The 24,719-nt window shown below is 36.1% G+C and overlaps 1 protein-coding gene across 3 annotated transcripts in view; it reads right to left on the bottom strand.

The window, feature by feature from the left end:
* Positions 1-24,719, bottom strand: part of UBR1 (ubiquitin protein ligase E3 component n-recognin 1) — a 70,663-nt gene that overhangs the window by 30,188 nt on the left and 15,756 nt on the right. For 2 of the 3 annotated variants that reach the window (XM_071744594.1, XM_071744592.1), the window contains exons 4-24: positions 22,031-22,141; positions 18,788-18,918; positions 18,130-18,271; positions 16,329-16,391; positions 15,927-16,050; positions 14,341-14,448; positions 13,447-13,535; positions 12,562-12,660; positions 11,753-11,910; positions 11,151-11,250; positions 10,781-10,909; positions 9,143-9,323; positions 7,319-7,380; positions 6,991-7,101; positions 6,152-6,217; positions 5,891-5,992; positions 5,269-5,332; positions 4,723-4,847; positions 3,729-3,781; positions 2,636-2,738; positions 991-1,039 (exon numbers count right to left, since the gene is read on the bottom strand). In XM_071744594.1, coding sequence (XP_071600695.1) covers positions 991-1,039; positions 2,636-2,738; positions 3,729-3,781; positions 4,723-4,847; positions 5,269-5,332; positions 5,891-5,992; positions 6,152-6,217; positions 6,991-7,101; positions 7,319-7,380; positions 9,143-9,323; positions 10,781-10,909; positions 11,151-11,250; positions 11,753-11,910; positions 12,562-12,660; positions 13,447-13,535; positions 14,341-14,448; positions 15,927-16,050; positions 16,329-16,391; positions 18,130-18,271; positions 18,788-18,918; positions 22,031-22,141 — 2,170 coding nt within the window. The remainder of the gene's footprint in view (positions 1-990; positions 1,040-2,635; positions 2,739-3,728; positions 3,782-4,722; positions 4,848-5,268; positions 5,333-5,890; positions 5,993-6,151; positions 6,218-6,990; positions 7,102-7,318; positions 7,381-9,142; positions 9,324-10,780; positions 10,910-11,150; positions 11,251-11,752; positions 11,911-12,561; positions 12,661-13,446; positions 13,536-14,340; positions 14,449-15,926; positions 16,051-16,328; positions 16,392-18,129; positions 18,272-18,787; positions 18,919-22,030; positions 22,142-24,719) is intronic. The other variant, XM_071744593.1, reaches the window with a different exon arrangement.

The following is a 24,719-nucleotide window of genomic DNA, read 5'->3' as shown; positions in this document are numbered from 1 at the left end:
AGAAACCAAAAGCAATCCAAAAGATTTTTACCTCCTCTTTCCAGCTGTCATAAACTTCTGAGTTACTTAAACTGAAGGAAAAAAATTTTTCCAAAGATAATGTGACTTCTGATTTAACTGTGCCCCTTCTAAATGACAATGTTATTTTGTTCTTCAGTTCCACAGTTTTTCAAGTGAAAGAAACCCAAGGCATGTAAAATTTACTCAGAATTAATTTTAACTATCTAGGCATGAAATGCTGTAGTGTCCCTGACTGTACACAAAAATCAAAATACATTTTAAAAGAGGAAGTAAAAGACTAAATTATCCAGCTTTAAGGACATTCTGGGACAAGAAAAATAAATGTCTAACACAAAAAGATGGTAACTGATTTCATTAAATTGTTCACTGTATTTACTCATTCTGCTTACAAATTCCACCTCAAATTAACTACATTAATGCTCATGTCTTCAACGTGTAAAAATAAATTCAAAAGGAAAATAATTTTTGTGTCACAACAGAAACATGGGATTTACCGTTACGTGTATTTTCAGCTTCTGAAAAAAAAATCCTGGTTTATAAAACTTACAGAATGGATACATGTGGTTGCCACAGGAACTAGCTTCTCTTTGTGACCTTACTATGTCTGAAAACTCTGCTGGAGAAACTACTCATAAAAAATAAATTTTTGTCTTTTAGTTACCCCACCATTAAAACTCAAAGTTGTTAATTTTGTCAATGGACACTATGCCATGTTCATTTGTCTACATGGAAACTAAACTAAAAATTCCAAAGGTCCTATCTTTATGTTAAAGCAAAAAGGAAAAAAAGAGAAAATAAATGTCAGATGCTAATTAATTATAATTATGAAAAATAACAAATTTAATATGAACTCAACTAGCCATGATTGAGTCACAAGACATCTTCCAAAGCTCATTTTACAGGCACAACTACATATACTATTGAATTTGTATATACTATATATATTTGTTGAATTATCAAACTTTTTACCTTCATCTCTGTTTTCTTGTTTTCTTCTTTTCTTTTGTGTATGTTCAGCCTACAGAAAAAGTATTGTTACATGAGCATCTCTACAGAAATACACAATGAAACAATGAGGAAACCTTAAACTGGTCAGCACTGTGGTGTTTGGAAGCAGAGGGAGCCACAGGGATGTCTCCTGTGAGAAGCAGCTGGAAGCTCCCCAAGTTCCAATCCCTGCCCCAACCCTGCCCCAGGCAAGGAGAGACAGCCAACTGGATGTAACATAGTAACATATTCAAGAAAGGGAAAATGAAACTACAAATATATATTTTAAAAAGACCTGCACAGCAGAGGAGATCAGATGAGAGCAAGCAATGCTACAGAAAAGACACCGAGGTCAGTGAAGAAGGAGGGAGAAAGGTGCCTGAGCAGAGGTTCCCCCACAGCCTGTGGTGAGATGGCGGCTGTGCCCCTGCAGCCATGGAGGAACGCGGTGGAGCAGTCCCTGAAGGAGCACAGTGGGGTAAATGTGGATTTGTTGCCCCTGAAGTGTCACAGATGGGCAGATGTGGAGCTGCAGCCTGTGCAGGATGGCAGAGAGGGGCAGATGTGGAGCTGCAGCCATGGAGGAGCCCGTGGCAGGGAGGTGACTGTTCCCGCAGCAGCCGTGACTCTGTGGGCAGCCCGGGATGGAGCAGTTCCTGAGGGACTGCACCCCATGGGAGGGACTCATGTCCCAGGAGTTCCTGAAGGACTTTGTCCCCTCAGAGGGACCCCATGTTGGAGCAGGGGAAGAAAGTGAGGAGTCCTCCCCTGAGGAGGAAAAGCGGCAGAAACAGCGTGTGGGGAACTGAGCCTGAACCCCCTCTGTGTCCCCTGTGCCCTGAGGGGAGGCGGCAGTGAAGTGACCCAGGACAGGGAGAGGGGAGGGTGGCGGGAGAAGGCATTAAGGTCTGTCTGTGTTTTCTCTTTCTCCTTGTAGATTATATCAGGGTTTTTTTCCTTCCAAAGTTGAACCAGTCTTTTTTTTTTTTTTTTTAACTGTAATTGGGGAATACAAACCTCCCTGTCCTTGTCTGGATTAAGGACCTTTGGGTGGATTTTCTCCTCCCTGTCCCACAGTGGGGTGGGGGGTGAGTGAGCAGAGGCCCAGTTGGTACCAGCTGTGACAAATTATGTTGTTATTACTTTTGACTAAAGATTAAGTAAAGCCCAAACTCTGACAAACCTAAACTAGAAATGTGGCAAGATGAATAGTCAATATTTGGTCCTGCAACTAAAATCTGTCCTGAAATCTTTTTAACACTATTGTGTTTTGAATTTCAATTTGTAGTAGAGATAAATAATTGAGCATACTTGCTTCCTCAACAAGAGTTATGAAAGCAAAGTTAGGGATTTTCCAGTTCAAAGATAATTCATGTATCATATTTCATTCTTAGCATAAACAGCTAACAGAGTTAATAGAGAAGACACTATAATGAAAATACCAATGCAGACCACACCATGCCAATTTCTATTGCTAATCTTAACTTCGTTACAAGTTTAGTTTTCAAGCTGGTTTTTTAAATCAGTTTCTTAGGATTCCATTAATTCCTTTGATTTAGCAAAATTCTTTAGACGTTGGTAAGTATGTACTATTTTTCAACATCAGAGTGAAGTTTACACTGCTTACCTTGCTGTGCTGGGTCTTCGTATAGTGATAAAAGAACATATTGAACTCTTTCAAGCATTCATCTTTCAGTTCATATACTCCATGGCCAGACACACCCGGTTTCCTTACAAAGAAATATTTCATGACATACAGACTAATAATGTATGTTCAGCACATCTTTGAATGTAAACAAACCAGTAAAACCATTTTCTAAGTAACTGCTAATAAGAAGCAGAATAGTGATTGTTGCTTATAACAAAAAAGGCTGAGTACAGTTATAGTCTTTAATTTTCAAGACTGTTTACTACTGTGAAATCCATCCAGCAGCAAAATATTTATAGTCTGTACCAACTACAGCACACAGTATAGTCTGACAGGTCAACTCTTTCCAACTTTATAGCTTAGAATTTCAGACACTGGGTGCTATTGTATAAATTTCAATACTTTCCTTTACAAAGGTACAAAACAGGCAATACAAACAGCTACTTCCCAGCCAGATATATTTTTTTTTAATCTTTCATTTAATTCCCAAACTGAAATTGTTAGGTAAACCAGTAACTCCCCTTGATTAAACATAAGCAAGCAATCCACATGAAATTTAAAATAAGGTATATGAAAATAATTAAAATTACAAAACATTTTGGTACAAGAATAGCAGACATCTGAACTAGTTTTCCTTAGCAGCTTCAAATGATTCTTCCATATTTGCATACATAGATTTTTTAAAAAATTTAATCTCAATGCTACAGCACCTTAGCAACTAAATAACATCTAAACCAATGATTAGGTGGTGATTTTCAAAGCAAAATGAGCTGTTAAGTTTCCCAATAATCTCTGCAGTAAAATGAATTCTTTAAGACATTCCCACTAGGATATGAGAGTACTAAACTGCTGAGACTCAAACTGAATTTGAAGAAAAGGGCAACAGGAGAGAAGCAGCTGCTTCAGATATTCCATATACTTTTCCTTCCTATGCATGTTTTAAAGCATCTTTCAAAACAGCAAAGTATTAGATGAACAGAGACTTCACAGTGCAGCAGTTATATATAACCCATATATTCTAAGATATCTTATTTCATGTTCAAGCTAATTATAAAACATAGTAAGAACTTACCTAAAAGTAGCCACTTTATCAATTACATTCTCCAAGCCTGTTTCATGGTTTTCCTGGTAAAAAAATTAGTTTTGGATAAAAATGTAATGATTCAAGTATCTTCAGTATTATGCTAGGTGTAGCAAAAATAGACACATAGATCTAGATCAATTTCCCTAATTCATGAATTAATATCTTTTGCTCACTGTCATTCAGAAAGCAGATAATCATAAGTGAGAAGTTACAACGAAGTACCAAATAAGAGATGGATAATACTTTCATTTAATCATGTGAAATTTTTAATAGAGCTGATTTCCAGAAAGAGAGCAGTGCCTTACCCAACCTCAATGGAGGACAAACCAGAGGTTTAATTTCTAAAGAGTGGATCATCACAGGTTTCTGATAACATTCCAGGCTATTTAATTTACAATAAAATTGAAAGTTTTTGTATTTATTGCCAGCTCTGAAAACATGCAGTCTCTAATTCCCATCTGCTTGCTCCTTTGCTTGGAATTCCACAAGTCTGAATAGGATGGCAGGGAAATCTGTGCTTTTGAATAGACATGTACAATACTTGACTTCCAATGGATCTGCTCAGGCTTAAGTGATAAAAATTACAGGATAAATTTTATTGATGGTACACAGGGCAGAGTGGAATCCAGCTGCATGGTCCTACAGGACCAAAAGAGAAAATAATTTTGAAACTTTTCTCTTTGAATTCAGAACTACAGCTGGATTAAATAAAAAAAAAATTCTACTTCATCAAAAAGCACAATTCCCATACCAGCCTTTTCAGATTAGCCCATACTTGAATCCATGACATTTATGTGTACATCAGTAATGCTTGCAAGCCCTTTTGTCATGCTACTTTGTAATTATGAAATCAACATTTGAGCTTTTTATCAGAAGTAAAAAAGATTCCATATAAAAATATGGAAACTAAAGACAAAAAAAAAAAACCCCACAAAACAAGAAAAAGCAAATTAAGAAAAAAACTAAATAAAGAAGGACTCACATTTTCAGGCAAGGACTTGGTAATTGCACTGTGAGCCATTGGCTCAATACACAAGAGATGGATGATTTCCCTCATAATAACATCTTCTTTTGTCACATTACTCACTCCAGGCACATATCTTTCCCCTACCAGAGTGAAACAAAAGGAGAAGAATAGCAGATATAGAATTTATAAAGCACTTTTGAATTTTGCACAGAGCCAATACTGTTGCTGGGTTGCTTCATTGAGTAAGTTTGGATTTGCCAGAAACCTCTCAAGTGTCTGAAAGAAAAAATGGTTTTAGCTTAGCTTTGTAACCAAGTGGGCTGAGATGGAGTTTCTCTTCATATTCTACTTTAAGGATCAAGTATGAAGTTAACTAACAGCTCTTTTCACTACACAACCACTACAGCTTCTGGTTGACCAATACTTGTGTTACTGAATCATCTATTTAAAACAGACATTCTCCAGTATCCCCTCCATACCACCTATGTCAAAAAAAGTCACCAAGCCTGTTTTTCCAAACTCTAATAACCCATTAGAACAACAGAGAAAAATCAAACTTACCCACAACATAAATGAGAATCTGAAGCATCTCTTCTATCAACACATTACATTGTTTGATCAAATCCTGCAAGAATCGGGGAAATCAGTTTTAAAGAACAAGCAGGAAACATGAGCAGGACACTGAACTCAGCCTTTGGATGCACCACTTGCTCAAGCACTGCACTGTAGGAAGAAACCTCCATCCAAACAAGCTGGAAAAAATGCACTTGGAGGAGATATTACTTTCCATCTGAGGTACATGCAGAAAAATAGCTAAAAATTTATCCCAAATGAAGGGTAATACAAAAAGTTTACGCCTTAAGAAGTAGCACAACAATCTAATCCAAAGTAAGAATATGTAACATGGCTTAAGTGACATAGAAATTTTTTAGAGAAGTGATTTAGGTCGATTTGGAAGATACCCCATGAAGTAAAAATCAGAGAGGGCAAAATCTGTTTTGAGCAAGCCCCCTAAAAATTCCAAACACAAAATCATTTACGTACCAACTAGGTCTTCTGTTGACTGACTTTTAGAATGGTCATAAAAATGCAGTTAGACAGTAGTAAGTTTTCCTTATTATTATGTTTATTCCATAAACACAAAGCAAAAAAAAGTAAATCAGCAGAAATACTTGCTACTTACCTGATCTTTGGTGGGCTTGATCTTCTTGAATGCATCAGCAAGCTCATACCTCTGTAGTATCAGCAAGAGGAACTGATTTGGATCCATAAGAGATGCACCTATCTATCAAAAAAACCAAATTAATATGAACATCAGTTACTATTAAAGTTGATCAATTATGAAAACTACTCTAGCCAAGAAATTTTTTTTTCATAATCAAAGTTCAAAGAAAATTAATGAGAATTTTACGAATCAGGAAGGCAGTGATTCAAAAAATTATACCTGGAGCATGATTATGTCTTTATCATACATCTCTTCTCTGCATTTAACATCTTGATAGTAGAATACCTGAGAAATAAGAAAGCAAAATTTGAGAAGTAATATAAAGCAATGCATTTGGTATGTGCACCAGTTGACATACAAAGTTTTTTTTAACTGCACAGCACCTTTCCTGAGTAAGTGAAAGTCCTGTGATTCTTTCAACACAAACATGTACTTTGATGGAAGTGAAAAATGTTTTCACCTATGCAGAGAAAGCCTATGCCATTATTCTTCATACATAATTCTACAAGCTGCTATCAATTTAAGTTAAAACATCCTCCTCCTACCCCAGTTGTCAGAAAAACAATTCTACAAGGGGCTACTAGTATTTACTTTGATTTTGCCAAAGCATCTTGTGAAAGATAATCAGAAAAATTCTGCCAAAGAAACAATAATAAACAAAAAAGAGAAACTAAAGCAGGCAAAATATGAGATTAAAGCAGTTTAACTTTTGCATATAGTGATCTCCATACACAATTCTTCTAGTATTTTATGCTATAAGCAACACTGCTAAGAGTACTTAAGCAGTGATTTCTTTATCAGATCTGAAAGTACTTTATAACAGATGTCAATAATACTAATACCATTTCAGAAAGTCAGAAAAAGTCATAAGTGAGATGAAAATACTTGTCTAACATGGGGAGGATAAGCCATTGATGAAGCTGGTAATAAAACCAGGTTACCAAATCCCCACCTAGAAATGTTTCTGTTAATTGTACCACACTGGATGAAGCCACATTTCTGAGAAACACCTGCATACACCAGTAGGACCAACTCACTGTGACTTAATGTAGGGGTACCTGGCTTATTAAGGAGAGCCCATTCCTTCTCCACATCTCTGCAGCAACCTGAGCAACTAAGACAAGACATCGCAAAGGATATTCTACCAGCAGCTCCACTTGAAATTCTTCCTAAAATGTAAAAAAAAAAAAATTAATTAAAAAAAAATAAATCAAGAAATAAGTCTGCCAGTGATTTTTTAAAAGTTCAAGTCCTAATGAACAAAGACACAGCAACAGCTGCAAAATAACTTGTGTGTGCACCACGGAAGTTACAGAATATAATTTTAGGCTTTTTCCTTTCCAGAGTATAAAACACAAGAAGTGTTTGGGAAAAAAAGAATCTTACAGGAGAAACAAACTCATGCAATCTTGAGATGGTTCCTGTCTTGCTTAATCGTACATGAAGGCCTGCAAAAACATTGGGAAAAAATGAGAAAAGAAATCAGTATCAGTGAATTTTCTTCTCCATTCTATATGTTAGCTAAATCACCTACAACTTAGAGAATTACAGAAAAAAAAAAAAAAAAAAAAAAAGGAAAAAGGTCAAAGTTTACTTTGGAAAGGCTTGTTCCTTTTCTTTTTTTTTTTTTTTTTTAAGATAGACCATCTATCACATTATTTCTTACCAGTCTTACAATCCATTATTTTATGAATGTTTTCATTTAATTAATTAAAACAATTTAAATTGAGATGCTAAATAGTATTAGCACATTTTCATTTCCCATTTAAACTGTATGTCAGTAATACCTCAGTTTCAAGACTATAAGGTTTAACAGATGGTATCTTAGTATCAAATGATACAATAAAGCATCTACAGCTTAATAATAGCATATGATTTCATTTGTATTCTAAAGAAAGCAGCAATCACCCACTGCTGTGGTCCTTTGTATTCTGACTGGAAATCTGGCCTGGCATGCTGGAAACATATGTCTTTAAGGAGAAGCATTACAACAGTGCTAAGATATATGTTGCTGGAAAATAAATTCAAGACACAGTAACAATGAGCATCCATTTAGGCAAAACAGGTAGAAATAGATACAGAACCACAGAGAATCATGGATTTGGCTGGGTTGGAAGGGACCTCAGAGATCATCAAGTCCAGCCCTTGATCCACTCCCGCTGCAGTTCCCAGCCCATGGCACTGAGTGCCACATCCAGGCTCTTTTGAAATATCTCCAGGGATGGAGAATCCACCCCTTCCCTGGGCAGCCCATTCCAGTGTCTGATCACCCTCTCCATAAAGAAATTCTTTCTAATGTCCAACCTAAACCTCCCCTGGCACAACTTGAGACCTCTTGTGCCCTCTTGTCTTGCTGAGAGTTGCCTGGGAAAAGAGCCCAACCCCCCCCTGGCTCCAACCTCCTTTCAGGGAGTTGTAGAGAGTGATGAGGTCTCCCCTGAGCCTCCTCTTCTCCAGCCTCAACACCCCCAGCTCCCTCAGCCCTTCCTCACAGGACTTGTGCTGGATCCCTTCCCAGCCTCCTTGCTCTTCTCTGGACCTGCTCCAGCACCTCAATCTCCTTCCTGAGCTGAGGGGCCCAGAACTGGACACAGGACTCAAGCTGTGGCCTCCCCAGGGCTGAGCACAGGGGCAGAATCCCTTCCCTGGACCTGCTGGCCACGCTGTTCCTGAGCCAGCCCAGGATGCCATTGGCCTTCTTGGCCACCTGGGCACACTGCTGGCTCATGTTCAGCTTCCTGGCAATCCAGACTCCCAGGTCCCTTTCTGCCACTCTGTGCCCAGCCTGGAGCTCCCCATGGGGTTGTTGTGTTGAACCTCATCCCGTTGGAATCAGCCCAACTCTCCAGCCTGTCCAGGTCCCTCTGCAGAGCCCTCCTGCCTTCCAGCTGATCCACACTTCCCCCACATTTATTCAGATAGTCGAGAAAAAAAACATTTATTTAAAATGTTAAACTTTTCCTTCTCGATGGAGATTCTGATCTCTCTCCCCTGTTTAAAAAATATCCTCCAACCTCCACAGCATATGTTTTTTGGAGAAAAACTTTTCCTTAGAAGGACACCTGGGGAACAGGGTTGTCTGATCACGAGTATGTCAGAAAGTCAAGAGTGACTGATTTGCAAAGCACTTAATCTAAATGCTTTCTAGAGTAAAGAAAGAGATGAATGGTAAATGCAATTCCAACAGCAATCAAAACCTACACCACCTACCAGCAAGAGTCCTAGACAGTGGTAAATGTATGCTGACAGGGTCTGCAGACACCCTGTAAGGTCGGCTCTCCAGAGTGTGGCCACACAAGTGAAACACTGTCTTCTCCCGTGAGCGGCCGTTCGTGCTGCACCTCATCACAGCTTTGTGACATTCTCTGTAAGCCCTGAGCAACAGCTCCTCCTAGGATTTAAAATAAATGAATAGTTTTATATTTTAAAAATCACGTATATGCACTGATACTCCTCAACTGTTTTTTCTGATGGCATAAAAGTTATGAAAAATCCGCAATATAGTTACTACTCTGTTTTTCACTGCTGAAAAGTGCTGCATTGGAGCAGTGGAGCATCCACTACAGCTAAAAGAAGCTAAGCAAGCTTCTGTTCAAAAAAGGTGCTCTGTAAAATGCTCTCAAGGCTATGTGCTTATTTACACTGCAATGTTAAAAACATTTGCATAGTTTGCACCCCAAACTGGAAAACTGGATCAAGAACTTTCCTTTCTCTCCCTAATGAAAAAAAGAAAAAAAAAAAAAAAAAAAGAAACTTCAAAACATCTCTAAGTTAACAAATTATACAATGTCCTCCATTCTCTCAGCACAGGGATGAGCTTAAGCACTGATTAAGACTGCTTACAGTGCCATGACCCAAACAGCACAAAAGTTCAACAACAACAGTTCACTTCTGTAATGAAACCACAAATCAGAACATCAATATGTCACAGTGGCACTGAAGGCCCTCTCTGCTAGACATCAGTATTGTCTTTTAATGAAAGGATTGCTTTTACTGGAGAGCCCCTCTGCTAGACATGAGGCCTTCTGTATGATTAACCTTGAGAATGTGCTTTGAGCTATAGCACTAACGAGATAAGAAAAAAATTAATTAACTGGTGGTATTGTACAAGGGAGCACGGAGTGCAGGAGATAAGGAGATGGAACCACAGGAACAGAAGACGACTGGTTCTGGATGGTGTAAGCTGCCAAGTCGTCAGAAACGAGGAGCACAGCAACATAAATTCACCATGAGGGCAAGTGATGAAGAGGAAGAACGGCCACGGGATGAAGTGAACGACCACCAGAGGGCCTGTGATTCTGGGAATAACCACTAGATGCCGACAGAGAATGCACAATAGTTTTAACTAATATGAGGTGTGTTCACCTTAATGATTTCTTAGCATAGGCAGCCTCATGTTATTTAGTTCTTGGAAAAAACAGGCATATACAATTCCTTCTGGGTAATGAAAGCTGCCTGAGGCTTTTGTCTTATCGGCCATATATATAGAGGAGGAATCCCCTGGGAGTCCCCATCACTGCTTAATAAAGAATACCCACTTAACAGTGACAAAATGATGCTGAGGTGAGCTTTGTTTCAGTATCATGAGCCTAATTCTCAAGATTTTCAACTATGAGAACTATTTTCTCTTTACGATTTGTCTGACACTCTGTGCAGCACTGTCAGGAATGATCATGTTCTTCTGAGAGCCCTTCTCTCTTTGTCCCACTACAGATTAATTCTTCCATTTTTTTTGGAGATCTGTATTGAACAATAGTTACCCTTTTTTAAAAGCTGCTATTTTAAAGGCACTCAGGAACACTGACAATAGGCATCCATGTAAGAATCCCAAACAATTGATACACTTACATCACAGGCACACCACTCCTGGAACATCAAAAGAATGTTTTTGAGCTGCATCTGTATAGCAATAGCTGCTTCCCAGTCAGGGTCCACCTCAATGTGCTGACCAATCTGTCTTTTTATCTCCTCCATTCCCTGAAATGGACATGCCACAAAATACTCAAGGCTTATCAGTGATCACAAGCTTAAAACAAAGAAACAAAATATTATTTTTATAATGTAAACATTGCTTTTTCACCCACCGAAGACACGGACTGAAAAATGTACCACCTTAAATGTATATTTATATCCACAATATTCCTATGGACAAAATGATGATTAAACAAAGTGCTGTAATTTGTTTGTAATAGAAAGAAACTGTTTAAATGTACTGTACCTGCATGCAGGTTAGAATCCTTAGGAAAGAAACAAATCCTTCTAAAAACCTCTCCCTCAGACGGTCTGTCCATAATGTAGGCTTGCTGACTAAGATGTACCTGCCCCCAAAGAAAACATCATCTTTTGTTAAGACTTCTCTTCTACTTACCTAAACTTAATTAACACTCATTTAAAGCATTTTTTGTATTAAAATAATCAACTGCATCATCACATTACATTCCCCTCCTGAAATTAAATTTTTCACCAAGCACTAGAGTCACCTGATGCTACTCCATCATTTGAAATTAACAGTTTTTTCATTCCAAGGTATTTGGGGTGGATTGCTTTTATATTATTCAGTTTATTAGAGTAATAAGCAGCCCATAAGAGTAGAAACTTCTATGCAGATCAGATTCATACAACTTCCCCAAAATGGCAATGAATAGAAGCCAAATTTCCTTTGTTGTCTTACAGTAGGTAGATTTTGTTTAATAAAACAATTGTTACATGGAAAGTAGTTTGGGTTTAAAGAAGTTTTATCATCAGTTTCCTGATTTGAAACACCCTCATCCTACTGTCAATTTTCAAGGAATTGCTCTTGCTTCTCAACTTGACACTTACCTGAGGTCAAATATTACTGCATATACCCTGTTCAGTTTGTCTTGACTGTAACCTTGGAAGTTGAACTTGTCATTTTTGTCCAGGTACTCTGGAAGTGCTTCTAGGAGTGTCTCTGTAATGGTGGTGATTACATTTTGCTCTTCAATAAGATGACGTGCCTGCAAGGAGAAAATTAAAACATGTTCTTATTTTTGCTGAAGAGAACTGTCAAAAACAATTTTCCTTTGAATCCAGTCTTTTTGCTTGGAAATTATTTTAAGCATTTGTAAAACGTCCAAGCTACAACAACTTGTGTAGTATTTATTATGTATGAACACAATTTCTATCAGTTCAGCCTGTTTCTTCACTCTGACAGCTTTAATGGAACAGACTCTAGGAAGATCATGCAGAAGGGGAATTTTACATTAGTAGGAAAACAACAGATAACCTTTAAAAACTACAGGTATTCTTTCCCTCTCTCAAAGGATTTAACATATTTTACTAAAGACAGTTAGCCAGTTTTTTTCCCTTCTCCCACCCCCGAGTTTTTAAAGTTACTTAAGAAGGTCAATGTAAACAGTAAGTGAACACAGAAAAGAGAGAACAATGCTGTATAAAATTTACTTGCATTCACTTCATCTTCTGTAATGAATTTGCACATAAACTGAAGCACCTGCTTTCATATTTGCCTTACCAAATCTCAAGAATCATTCATTATCAACTCAGAAATGCTTAAAGACTCATTGAGAAATACATCAGTTTGCAAAGGTGATGCTGCTAGCAATTCTCAGAATTATTTTACATTTCTAGGAGAGGTGGGCTGTACATACCAGAGTAGGTACAGTGAACATCTGAACTGAGAGTGCTGTCACAGAGAGAACTCTGTCATGATCATCACTTATGTATTCTTTTTGCAATGCCTTGTAATACTAGGAAAAGATAATATTGAAGAAATAGATAAAACAAGTGTTAATTTAAATGTTTACTTTTTTAATTGCAGGAATTACATCTCAATGTCTTTTCTTCTTTCTGACAAAAGCAGTTCAAACAACAAAAACAGCAAAACATCCTCAAATGCACCAAAGCAATTCAATATGTGCCTCACTGCCTTAGTATTGAAGATAAGCACAAATTTAATTGTTCTGCCAGATGGGAATAAAAGTATTTTTTCAGCTACAATCAACTGTCCCCAAGAAAAGAAATTAAGCAGCTGAAGAAAGTTGATACAGACATTATTTCATTACAGAGTAAGTCTTCTATTCAATAACTATCTAAAAAAGATGCATACAATAAGTAACATAAGTATCTGTTTGCTTTGTTTCAGTCCAGAGAAAACCAGGACATCAGTCACAGTCATCAGGATAAAGAAGTCTCATCCTAAAACCAAAACCACTTGGTCTTATGTTTTGTACATTTCTTAACTGTTGCATCTAATTTTTTAAAACCAAATACCAGTTTCAGTTGCAGTTCATCTGCCATTTCAAAAGATACATAGAATGCTAAAAATACAACCAAAATAAGAATCTATATCCTCAAATGACCATGATTATAAGGAACAAAACAGTGACATTTGAACTAATAGACCCCATAAAGGGTGAGCTAGTTGTTGAAGCTCAGCTTGTTGAAAATTATTTATATTGAAACAATTTTGATGTTTAGGGGGAATTCTACAAAGCTAATAAGAATTCATAGTATAAAACCAAATAACCATTTACCTTCACAAATTCCACAGCAAAAAGTTTTTTGTATTCCATTTCCATGAAAAAACTACTGAAGATAAGTTCATGAAGAACTTTCCGTGCCCCTGTGAAGAGTCAAGACAATGTACACCCCATTATACTCTGGAGATGCAGTTTTTGTGGAAAAGCAGAACAGATTATGAAATTATGATTATGAATATAATTAAAAGCCTTTAAATTGTTCCAAAGTGTATGACCAAAGTTGTTGGGTTTTGTTTTTTTTTTTTCTGATTCTTAACACTTCTTTAAATCACAGCATGAAGTCACTCAAAGTCAGGCTACATCTTGAGAAAAGACTCTTCAAATTACATAAAGCAGGAGAAATTTAGTAGGCAAACATGTACCCAAAATATCAATTATATGTAAAAATAAAATATATTAAAAATAACTCCACCTGCATAGCATTTATTTACCTTCTACACACTTGTTACAGCATCACAGAGAACAATCATTCTGGTTAACCTTTAAGATCAAGTCCAACCATTAAAACCATACAAATACCCAAAACCAGACAGACACATTTTTTCAAGTACACCACAAAATAAAAACCTGTAATCTATAGCAGTTACAGGCACAGTATCAACCTCAGCTAATTACAGTCATTAGCTGTTTTGATGCCCTCTTTCAAGCCCCCAGCTAGAGAAGGTAAAAGCCTTCAAATCAAACTCCTGCAGCTTCTGAAGGCAATGTCACATCTCTTTTCCTTTTTGTGCAAGTAATCTCACTGGTGAAGTTCAGTCACTCACAGCTCAAACTGCACCTCCAAACACCTGCTAAACATTCACAATGTCAGGTAGACAGGTTACAAAAATTAACACACATGAAAAAATAATTTGTCTATCCACTTTATAGCAATATGGATACACAAACCTTTGTGAAGTTTTGCATCCCATAGCATTAACTTGCTTATGAAGCATGGCTTTTCAGATCCAGCATCTTCTTTGAGACATATCTGACAAAAGATCTGGCGAAAGTCACCTGTAGGGATGAAATTATTCATTTGTACAAGCATGCTTTGATAATTAAATTATATAAGCCAACAAAATGAGAATTAAAAAATTGTTTTTTTCTTAAAGAAGACATTTAAGTATGAATTATTTTTAACAATGCTTTTTCCCCATTGAACGTGCTCCCACATCCTCTACCCTTGCTACTTTCTATTATTCTTATCTACTTTATTAATAAATCCCATGATGCAAGAGTATTTTAAAATGAAAATAATTTAGCCAGCTTTGCAAAGCAGATCCATAAAAAGAGTTTTCTATGTTAGCAGAGAAATGTACAAGCTGGGCAAGTCTACACTTGGGCCCTGAGAGTCAGTCTTTTATAAAATAATGCTTTGCCATTTTACATTTTCTTGCACCTATCAATAAACACAGTACCTACTTAAGCAGTTTGGGGGATCAACCTATGAGAGTCAATCATGTGTTACTAACATTCAGAAATTATTTTACTAATTTCTAATTACTAATTTCTCGTTACTAACTTCAAAGGGGACAGTGGAGTGTCATTAATCAAGTTCCTGACAACCTTGAAATAGATACTATAGAATGCTTCTTGATCTGTGTTCTTCCACTTGAAGAAAAATAGGAAAAGAACAGGAGCCATCAGAAAATTCCAGCAGAGTAGAGAACACCAGGCTCTTAAACATTTGCATACATAACCCAGAAGAATAAACCTGTGCTTAAAGACTCTCATAAAATATATTAAAGTATCAGGTAACCTGTAACAGTTTCCTAACCCAAAATGCTACACCCAGCCTCAGAGACTCCGTTTTGATCTCATCAGCTTAAAAGGTAAAATTTAGGTAAATTAAATAGGTAAGGTAAAATAATAGGTAGACAAACTACCTAGGAAGACAAATAATGGATAACTGTTCACTAGAAATGTTGAAACAAACCACAGGGTCAAAAATTTGGACTGACTAAAAGAACTCTCTGAGGAACTCAAATCAGCATGAAAATCAGTGAAATAAATACAATACCAAAAATAGTAGGTAAAATTTGTAAGAAACAAAAAAGTATTGCTATTCATAACCATACTGATAGATATCAGCACCTATTATAAACTATTTATTCACTAATTGGGAGCAATGTGAAAGTATTATGAAAGGAAATAGCATCTATAACACTGCTAAAGACATTTCTGAGAAAATTAGTCACTGAAATCCTGATGTGGTATTCATGTGGTATATGAAATAAATACAATACCAAAAATAGTAGGTAAAATCTGTAAGAAACAAAAAAGTATTGCTATTCATAACCATACTGATGGATATCAGCACCTATTATAAACTATTTATTCACTAATTGGGAGCAATGTGAAAGTATTATGAAAGGAAATAGCATCTGTAACACTGCTAAAGACATTTCTGAGAAAATTAGTCACTGAAATCCTGATGTGGTATTCATGTGGTATATGAAATTCTGATCATAACAAAAATCAGTTATTCTTACTTGAATAGCCCATGAGTTTGTTCAGCCAGGAGCCAAGGCGCAGGGCAAACTTCTGGTGAGCCATAACATCAGCGTGCAGAACCTCCACGTGAAGGGGTCGTTGAGAAACATTTTCAGAATGCCTCTAGGATCAGGTAAAAATTAGCAGACATAAAAGAAAGGTAACATGAATTTTCATCTGTTTTCACCACCCATTACCACTCCAAAAAAGCTGTTTGACATTCACTTATCTATCTACAACTGTGGTGGGATAATCTGGTTTCAAAAAGTTCACAGGAAGGGTAGAAGAGCATGGAAGTAGCAAATTAAAGACTGTAGAGAAGACAAATAAGTCTTCAGTATTAATAATGATGAAGTTGATTTGTATGTTTTCTTAAATGAGAAAATATTTTAGGAAGTTACCTTGATTTCTTCTTTTGCTTCCTGACAAGATGCATAATGTCCTGCCTTAACAGCTCTACGACCCTGTTTACAGAAAATATTGAGAATAAGACCAACATGAAACAAAGTGGCACAAGCCTAATTCTTGCTTAAAAAAAGGGGCCAACACTGCTCATGGTGCTTCTAGACATCCAGAAGAAAATAAAAATTCTGTTATTTTCTTTAGAAAAGAGCTATTTTTACAGAAAATATTGAGAATAAGACCAACATGAAACAAAATGGCACAAGCCTAATTCTTGCTTAAAAAAAGGGGCCAACACTGCTCATGGTGCTTCTAGACATCCAGAAGAAAATAAAAATTCTGTTATTTTCTTTAGAAAAGAGCTGTTTTCATTAAATTAACAACAGAACAACAACGTAAACTCTGGGTATCTTAAAAATATTAGATAAGGAAAATTCACATATACATTAAAATAGATCAGAGGGATTTCTGCACTATACTTTAAACCCAAACTGCATCAGTTTTCTTACTAACACAAAGTACACTCATGCTGAATTCTTTTCTACACTCTTTCCTACTATTTCTGTCTATGAAATAGCAGAGTATATTACAAGTGTGGGTTTGATAGCTCTTCCAAAAAAACCAAACAGTGGTCCAGCTTAGGCCTCTTCCTTTAGACCTTCCACTTTCTTTTCCAAAGAAAATCACAAGCATTGGCTTCCAAAACAGGTTTTTCACACAGCAGAATTTCACACAAGAGAGGAAGTAGCTGTACCTTGTGAAAATGCTATAATTAGAAAAATATAACCTAGCCCTGTGCTGTAGCAGGTGCTCAGTAAAACAAAAATTCTGATCCAAAATTTCTGTTTCAATTGAAAAGAACTTTCATAATGGAAACCATACGTGTACATACATATTTCACAAAGCCTGCAACTACAGGATAAGCCTTTTAATTATGTAAGACTGCAGCTACCAGCTAAATGCAAATAGCCTTTGATTTCCTCAACAAAAGAGAAACACAAATAGGAAAGAGTTTTACAGATTAAAAAAAAGGATACTGGTTAACATTAGATGTTTTATATGTAAATATACATCAAAATGTACACATACATTCACAGCTACAGACAAAGTTTCTCCATGTGTAAGCACATATGTTTTGTACTTTTCTGAGGTAAAAAAAACATGGTTGCAATTAAGGTAATTCAAACACTGATCATGCTTTTTGGTTTTCCCAGTGGAAAAGAAAATAAAATTGCATTACTATTGTATGGGTGTTATATGTGACATTAGTTGAAAAAAATGAAGTAATCAGATACTCAAGTTCACTCAGATTTCTTCATGGATTCTTCCTGGTTTCATTTGCTTAATCAGAATTTTTTAGCTTTTCAAATTAAGTTTAAGCCAGAACAAGTGGTAGCTTTTCCAAATGTAAGGTATGTTTCTGATTCATAACCAAATATACATACTGCTGATGCATATTCTTCAGACAAATACCTTTAAAATAAAACATTGACCTCAGCTGAGAAGAAGAAAAAAAGTAAGAAAAATACGCCAAACAGGAAATGAGCAACCTCAAACAATTTTGCTCTTCTTCTTCTTAAAAAAGCAAAAACACAAAAAAAGGGGGTGCTTCTCCTGAAGAAAAAAAAAAAAAAAATTTAAAAACTTGCCTGAAATAAGTGCTGATTAATAGTAACACTACAACACACCTTTCTCTCTCTTCACCTCCCAGTGTCCCAGAAAGATTCAATGAACAAGAGACTACAGTAGCATTTCTAAATGATCAAAATGTTACTTTATCCATACCCAGAATGCACTAACCTCTTTATCTATGGCAGTAGTATGCAACTGGGCTTCACCAAGTTCACAGCCAAGTGCCCTTTGCAGGCTATAGATGACATGATCGTAAGAATGATGCTCATCATTGAAAAGGACACAGTAATAGCTGTCTACCTTCTCTCTACTGGGAAAAAGCCAACATATCATCATACAAATAAAACTGTAAAGAGTGTCCTATACAATATAAACCACAGTTCACTTAATAGCATGTGAGCTTTCCTATTTTTCAAATACAAAAAAATTACAGAAGAAAATTAAGCACGTTCTTCACATCAGACATACTCAAAAATTCCCTCGTTATCTATAGCACAAAAGCCACTGAAAATATGTACCAAGTTCCAAAGAGATTCTATTTCATTATTCCACTATTATTTCCTCTCCCTGCTGCTTTATGATCCCATTTGTCTCTTTAACATGATGCTCAAGAGTCTTTTTTCCATTTTGGTAGAGCACAGTCACACACTACTTTTTCCATGAAATATCAAAACTTTTCTCTATATAACTGTAGATTAAAAATGCTAAAGTGCTGTTTATAAGGATTTTGGCATTAGCATGTTTGTAGGAGTGTAAGAATACCACAGGCAAAATTACCAACCAAATTTTTAATTCCTTGGAAGAGAAAGTTGAAAATACTCCCTACCTAACTGTGAGCTCTGGAGGTAGTTCCTTCTCTTCTTCCCAAATAAGCATATCAACAATGTATTTCATTACAGCTGGAAACACCCTCCTAGAGTGCTCCATAATTTCTTCATTCAACTGATATTCTGAATTCTGTAAAACATGAGATAAATATTATTATGGAAAACAAATTTTTAAAATTAAGAGGGTTGGTCAAACACCTTACTACTACATTTGTTTTAAGAAATAAGCCTTTGTTATTTTCAAGCAAATAATTCTCCCCTAACTTCTCTTCAAAATTGTTTCATCCCATCATTTTTTGTACTCAACCAGTTGGTTTTTTTTTTTTTTTGTTTTTGTTTTTTTTTTTAAATGATCCCAGATTCAGAAAGCATTCACGAGAGCCCTGCAAATTCACATATATCCCATAAGCCCTGATGAAGCTCATTAAATCTACATCATTTATCATTATTAATACTTTCCATACAGATTTAGGAATTAAGGTTATTAGCAAAACACATTATTACCAAATCTGCACTTTCAGGTATAAGGTATAAGGCATGGATACAATGCAATGACATACTGTGTAAAGAGGGCTTTAATCCAAAGACCCTGATGACCTTTTTGTTATACCACCTTCCCTTCAGAATGCACATAAATAAAAGCATATAGTGTTATTCATGTTTATGGAACCAAATTCAGTAATTTCACATAAAATGTGACAAAGAAACTGAGGTTTAAAACATAGTTTAAAACAAATTTAGGATCACCAAAACTGCTTACAAAATCTGAATATGCATGTGTTTGCCAGACCGGGAAAAGACAAGGAAAAAAATAATTTCTGAGAATAAAGCTCTTCACATATGACTTAATCCCAAAGGAATAAGGGCCCTCACTTCTCCAGTATGCAGTCTGACAGATGTTAAATATAAAAGAAGAGAAAGTCTGATGTATTTAATACATAGCTAAGAATCGTGTTTTCAAAAAATTCTTACCTATACAGTAACATTTATCCATTTATGAAATAGATTTCTTAATTTAAAAAATCAAGTAAAATAACCTTTTGTCTATATGATGAAAAAACTAAAAGTACAGTGGAATTAAAAATGTGTTAACATGACCAATGGCTTTCACATCTCCAAACAATTTTCTAACCTTATAAGCATTAGAATAATAATTTGGAGTCAAACATACAATCTAAATTCCTGCCAATTAAATCATGGTCTATAACTATCAATATGTGGGCATGCTTAATTTTGGATAAGCTCATGGTAGATCTTAGTAATTAAGAATATAAAAGTTTTGGATAACTGTTTTTTCCTACACTGCCAAGGCTATCACCATGTTAGTTTGTAACAGAATGAAAAAAACCATAGTGCAAAAAATAACCTAACTACACTGGGTTGGAAATATACTAAAATTCTTTTCCAGTATTTCTTAAGAGTTTGGCTTTTTAAGCATTAATGTATGTGAAGCAAAAATGGCAGAGCTGGAGGAAAATGCAAAGCTCTATATAGAGATACTCCAAACAAGAACCTTGTTGGAAGACATAATGCTCTCCTCCTTCAGTTTGTAGAAGAATTAAAAGGAAGCCATGTGAAAGAATTTATAAACTATTAAAAATAGGGTTGGCATCCAAACAAAGAGAGAAAAGATAAATGAGGCAGTGCCACCTCCAATGCACCCAAACTAATAGAAGTCACAGTAAAATGAAATTAAGATACATCCAGTGTGAATTGCAAGGGTCAGAACTATCCCCAAAATGTGTAGTTATTAAAGCATCAAGAAAAAAAAAACTGTGGAAGAATGAACAAAGTGTGTTCTAACAAAGTTTAAAAATAACTAACAATGAAATTATTAATTTTTTAAAAACAAATATGTCTGGGAATTATTTTTACCTTATCTCAGATATGAATTATTAAAATTATCTGCTTTTAAGGATACATTCAGGCAACAAACTTTTTATATTTCTGATATAGTTAAAACATTATTTTGAAATCAATAGGCAATGAAAGACTCCCAAAAGCCTGAAGTGAGGATTCCAAAATGAAGTACTGCTTTTCTGAGCCTCATATTACATACAGAGCAAAAAGTTTGGTCATTATCTTCTTATTGTAAAACATTAAGAAACAAAACCAAATCAAAAATAACCTAAGGTTTAATTAAGATTTTTTTAAGGATACTGTGTTTCACCAATGCTCACCTCACATCTCAAAATTGCTAAAAACTTTGCTGTTTATTATATTGTAGATGGGAACCTGTCCTCTACTAGAGGCTCCTTTTTAAGAGAAAATTGTTCTGTCTCTGAACATAAAACTGCCTTTTAAAAACAGCAGCCAGGTCCTTAGCACATATTTACCAAGTTCTGCCTTGCAAACATACTGCAAACTTATCCCTCTTCTCTTTTGTTTCCACCTGATCAGATTAAGTTTATAAACAACCTAGCATGATACATAAAATTAATTAAAGGAATATCGGGTCAGGATCACCCAGAAAAAAGTGAGGTTTTTTTAACAAGCATGTGCCAAACTTTTGTTCTACCAGAAAACGTGATGGAAAAGAAATATGTCTGTTCCAAACATCTTTTCTCTCCATCAGCACATATCTGCTGAGAAAATTCTTACATTGTGAATGTCCTTGATTCCTGAAACAGAGAACAAACTACAAGGTTATCCAAACATCTACAAGCCTCTTCCTCATAAGAAGTCCCTGACAAACAAGTCTTACTAAAAAATGAACACTGTCATGACATGCAATCAGTTACATATAATATATATTTATATACTGATGCATTTCATTATTATAACAGTTGTGCTTCTGCCCTTCCATTAGTATGCTTACCCTGACTGTAAAGTAACTATACATAACTATAAAATCAAGTCCTGTATCTAAACATTTCCTAACCATTAGGAAAAGAATTATTTGTAAAGAAGAGCTGAGCAATACACATAACAAAGAGCATGAGACTGCAATTTTAATTCCAAAGCAAAGACAGAAATGCAGAAGACAGGTAGATGGAGCTGCTGTATTGGTTTTGCCTTTTCTTTTTTTCTTTTTGAGACAAAGGATGTCCAATATATATGTTTGACCCCAACAAAAACCTTAATGAAGAAAATCCTGATTCAACTCACCTGGACTGGCAATCTGAATTATACAATATACATATTTTCATATACAGGAATAAGCACTTTAAAAAAAAACAAAAAAACAAAAAGAAAACCAGCATTTAAAATATGTTTTCTTTCCTTTTATGAAATACTCTTACTTCTTTTGCAGAACCTGATGCTCCAGGCTCATGTTTGGTACACAATGGTCCAGCCTTCCATGCCTCTGTATCTCCACAGTCACAAAATCCACCTCCAGCAGAGCTGTGCATCTGTAAAACACAACGTACTTCATTCAGAAAGTACACACATAAAAAGCAAGAAAAAAATAGAAATGTGCATTATTTAAGTCAAACACAAGCAAAAATACTTACAAAGTGTAAGAGTCACAGAATAACCTATGTACTTACCACATTTTTTTTTTTCTTTTTTTAGATACAAGAAGGCTTATCAGAGGATTGTGGAGAAAACTAAATTTTTTGAGAAGAAAATAAAGGATGAATTTTTTTTTTTTTTTGCTACTGCAAAAAAAAAAAAAAATACCCAAGTTTAAAACAGATTTACCTAGAAAGTAGTTGGAAAGCCTATGACTGATGCAGAACCACTTGATAAATGGCAAAATATTGATTTCTGGTTCTATTAGCAAAATTATAGCCAAGGTACTTAATGCTGTCTTTACAAGTTACTTGGTAAAAGTCTGAAAATAACCTGAACCTGAATATACATGTATATTAAACAGACATCTAGTAGTTCCTCCACTTCTAACCAAAGGAAACAAGTTATCATCAGCATCCCAATACTTCTTGCAATTTCAACTTTGCACTATGCTTTCAGAAATGTACAGATTTTGATCCCTCATTTTGGCAAAAATTCATACAAAACTTGGGCAAAAATAGTTATCCTTATCTTATTCTAAATCTCTGATCCTAAAACAAATATAAAAAGAGTGACCCAATACAGACATTAAAAAAATTATTTACTTGAAACATTTTAAAATAGCCTAATCTAATTAGAGATGCTTCAAGAAGGAGGTTGGACAAGATGACCTCCTTAGGTCCCTTCAAACCTAAATCATTCTATGAATCTATTAAGAGATGCAATTCTTTAGATTGCATCTTTAAAATGGAAATACAGCAAAGGTGCTCCCATCTCACTATTTCCACAGCTGGTCTTTTGCCTCGAGAAGTTACTGAAAACCAAAGGACATCAGTTTCTCAGCTCAGCTGTGATTTCAAATTGCTCTGTAATCATTATAGCCTCTAAACAGTTAGCATGAGTGTATATATGAAAGTTGTATTTGCATTACACAAGTAGGTCTACATGTCTTTGAATCAGTAGTTACAATGCATTTTCAGATCAGTTTACAAGACTTAAACAGAGGGGAAAAATATATTTTGGTCCCAGGTTATTTTGAGATTGCCAGGACCTCTTCCCAACCTGCCTCATATCAAAACATACCTACTTAAAGAGGACTTATATCCAGATAATAATACAAATAAGAATGGATGTCATGTTAATGAACATAAGGAATAGCCACCAAAAAAAAAAAAATCTAGCCCACTTTTTGGTTGTGAAAGATAATTGCATTGAATATATATTTTTTCTGTACGTTTTCTTGCCTGTTGCAGCAGCCAGACCATCTTTAAAATGGTATTTAATATATTGCTGTCCATTTCTACTTCCAAGGCTGCTGAAATTACTGAGTTCTCACTGAAGAGAGCAAGCTAGAAAGGGGGCCTGGTGTGACCTACGCCAGTTCATTCTGCCCTGGCAGGGGGCTGGACTCCATGGTCTCTCAAGGTTCTTTCCAACCCCTAATTTTCAGTGATTCTGTGAAACAGCACATGACAGTTTAGGCAGTGAGTTAGCTAAGAACTACTAAAAAGATCCTAATCCAATAATTAGAGCATGGGAATCTCTCAAAGAACACACAGATTTGGCTCGATGAGAATCGGAAGCATAAGAGAAAGAGATGATCCTGTTCTAGAGCAACCTTGTGCTGGTTTTGGCTGGGTTTTCTTCATAGTAGCTACCATAGGGTTGTGTTTTGGATTTGTGCTGAAACAGTGTTGATAATGCAGTCATGTTTCTGTTGTTGCTGAGCAGTGCTCACACTGTGTCAAGGCCTTTTCTGCTACTCACACGACCTCACCAGTGAGCTGGCTGAGAGAGCACAAGAAGTTGGGAGGGGACACAGATGGGAGAGCTGACCCCAACTGACCAGAGGAATATTCCAAAGCATGTGACATCACCCTCAGGATATAAAGCTGGAAGAGGCAGGAGGGCTTGTTTGGAGTGATGGCATTTGTCTTCCCAGGTAACAATTGTGCAGGATGAAGCCCTGCTGTCCTGGAGATGGCTGAGCACCTGCCTGCTGGTGGGAAGCAATGAATTAATTCCTTGTGTGGTTTTGCTTGCACACATGGCTTTTGCTTTACCTATTAAACTGTCTTTATCTCAACCCATGCGTTCTCTCACTTTTATTCTTCTGATTCTCTCTCCCATCCCACCCAGGGAGAGTGAGCAGTCAGCTGTGTGGGGCTTGAGTGCCAGCTGGGGTTAAAGCACAACATTCTTTTTTGGCACCCTATGTGGGGCTGGAAGGATCTGAGATAACAACAGCTTTAATGGAATGTGCTAGAATTAATTTATAACTGGTGTTGCTGTTCAGCTATGAACTGGAAGGCTCCTGTGCTTGCCATGGGGCTTTCTTGCCTTACTGTAAACTGCAGTCTTGTGCTTTTTAGTGGCTGCTTTTTGCTTTTGCTGCTCACTGCACTGCTTATCACCTTGCTCTGCTGTGCCTGGGAACATTTTGATAACAGCAGTGGTGATGTGCCTGGGCTGGCA

This window comes from Heliangelus exortis, chromosome 5 (assembly GCF_036169615.1).
Source record: "Heliangelus exortis chromosome 5, bHelExo1.hap1, whole genome shotgun sequence".
Taxonomy (NCBI): Eukaryota; Metazoa; Chordata; class Aves; order Apodiformes; family Trochilidae; genus Heliangelus; species Heliangelus exortis.
This window is presented reverse-complemented; position numbering and strand designations above follow the sequence as displayed.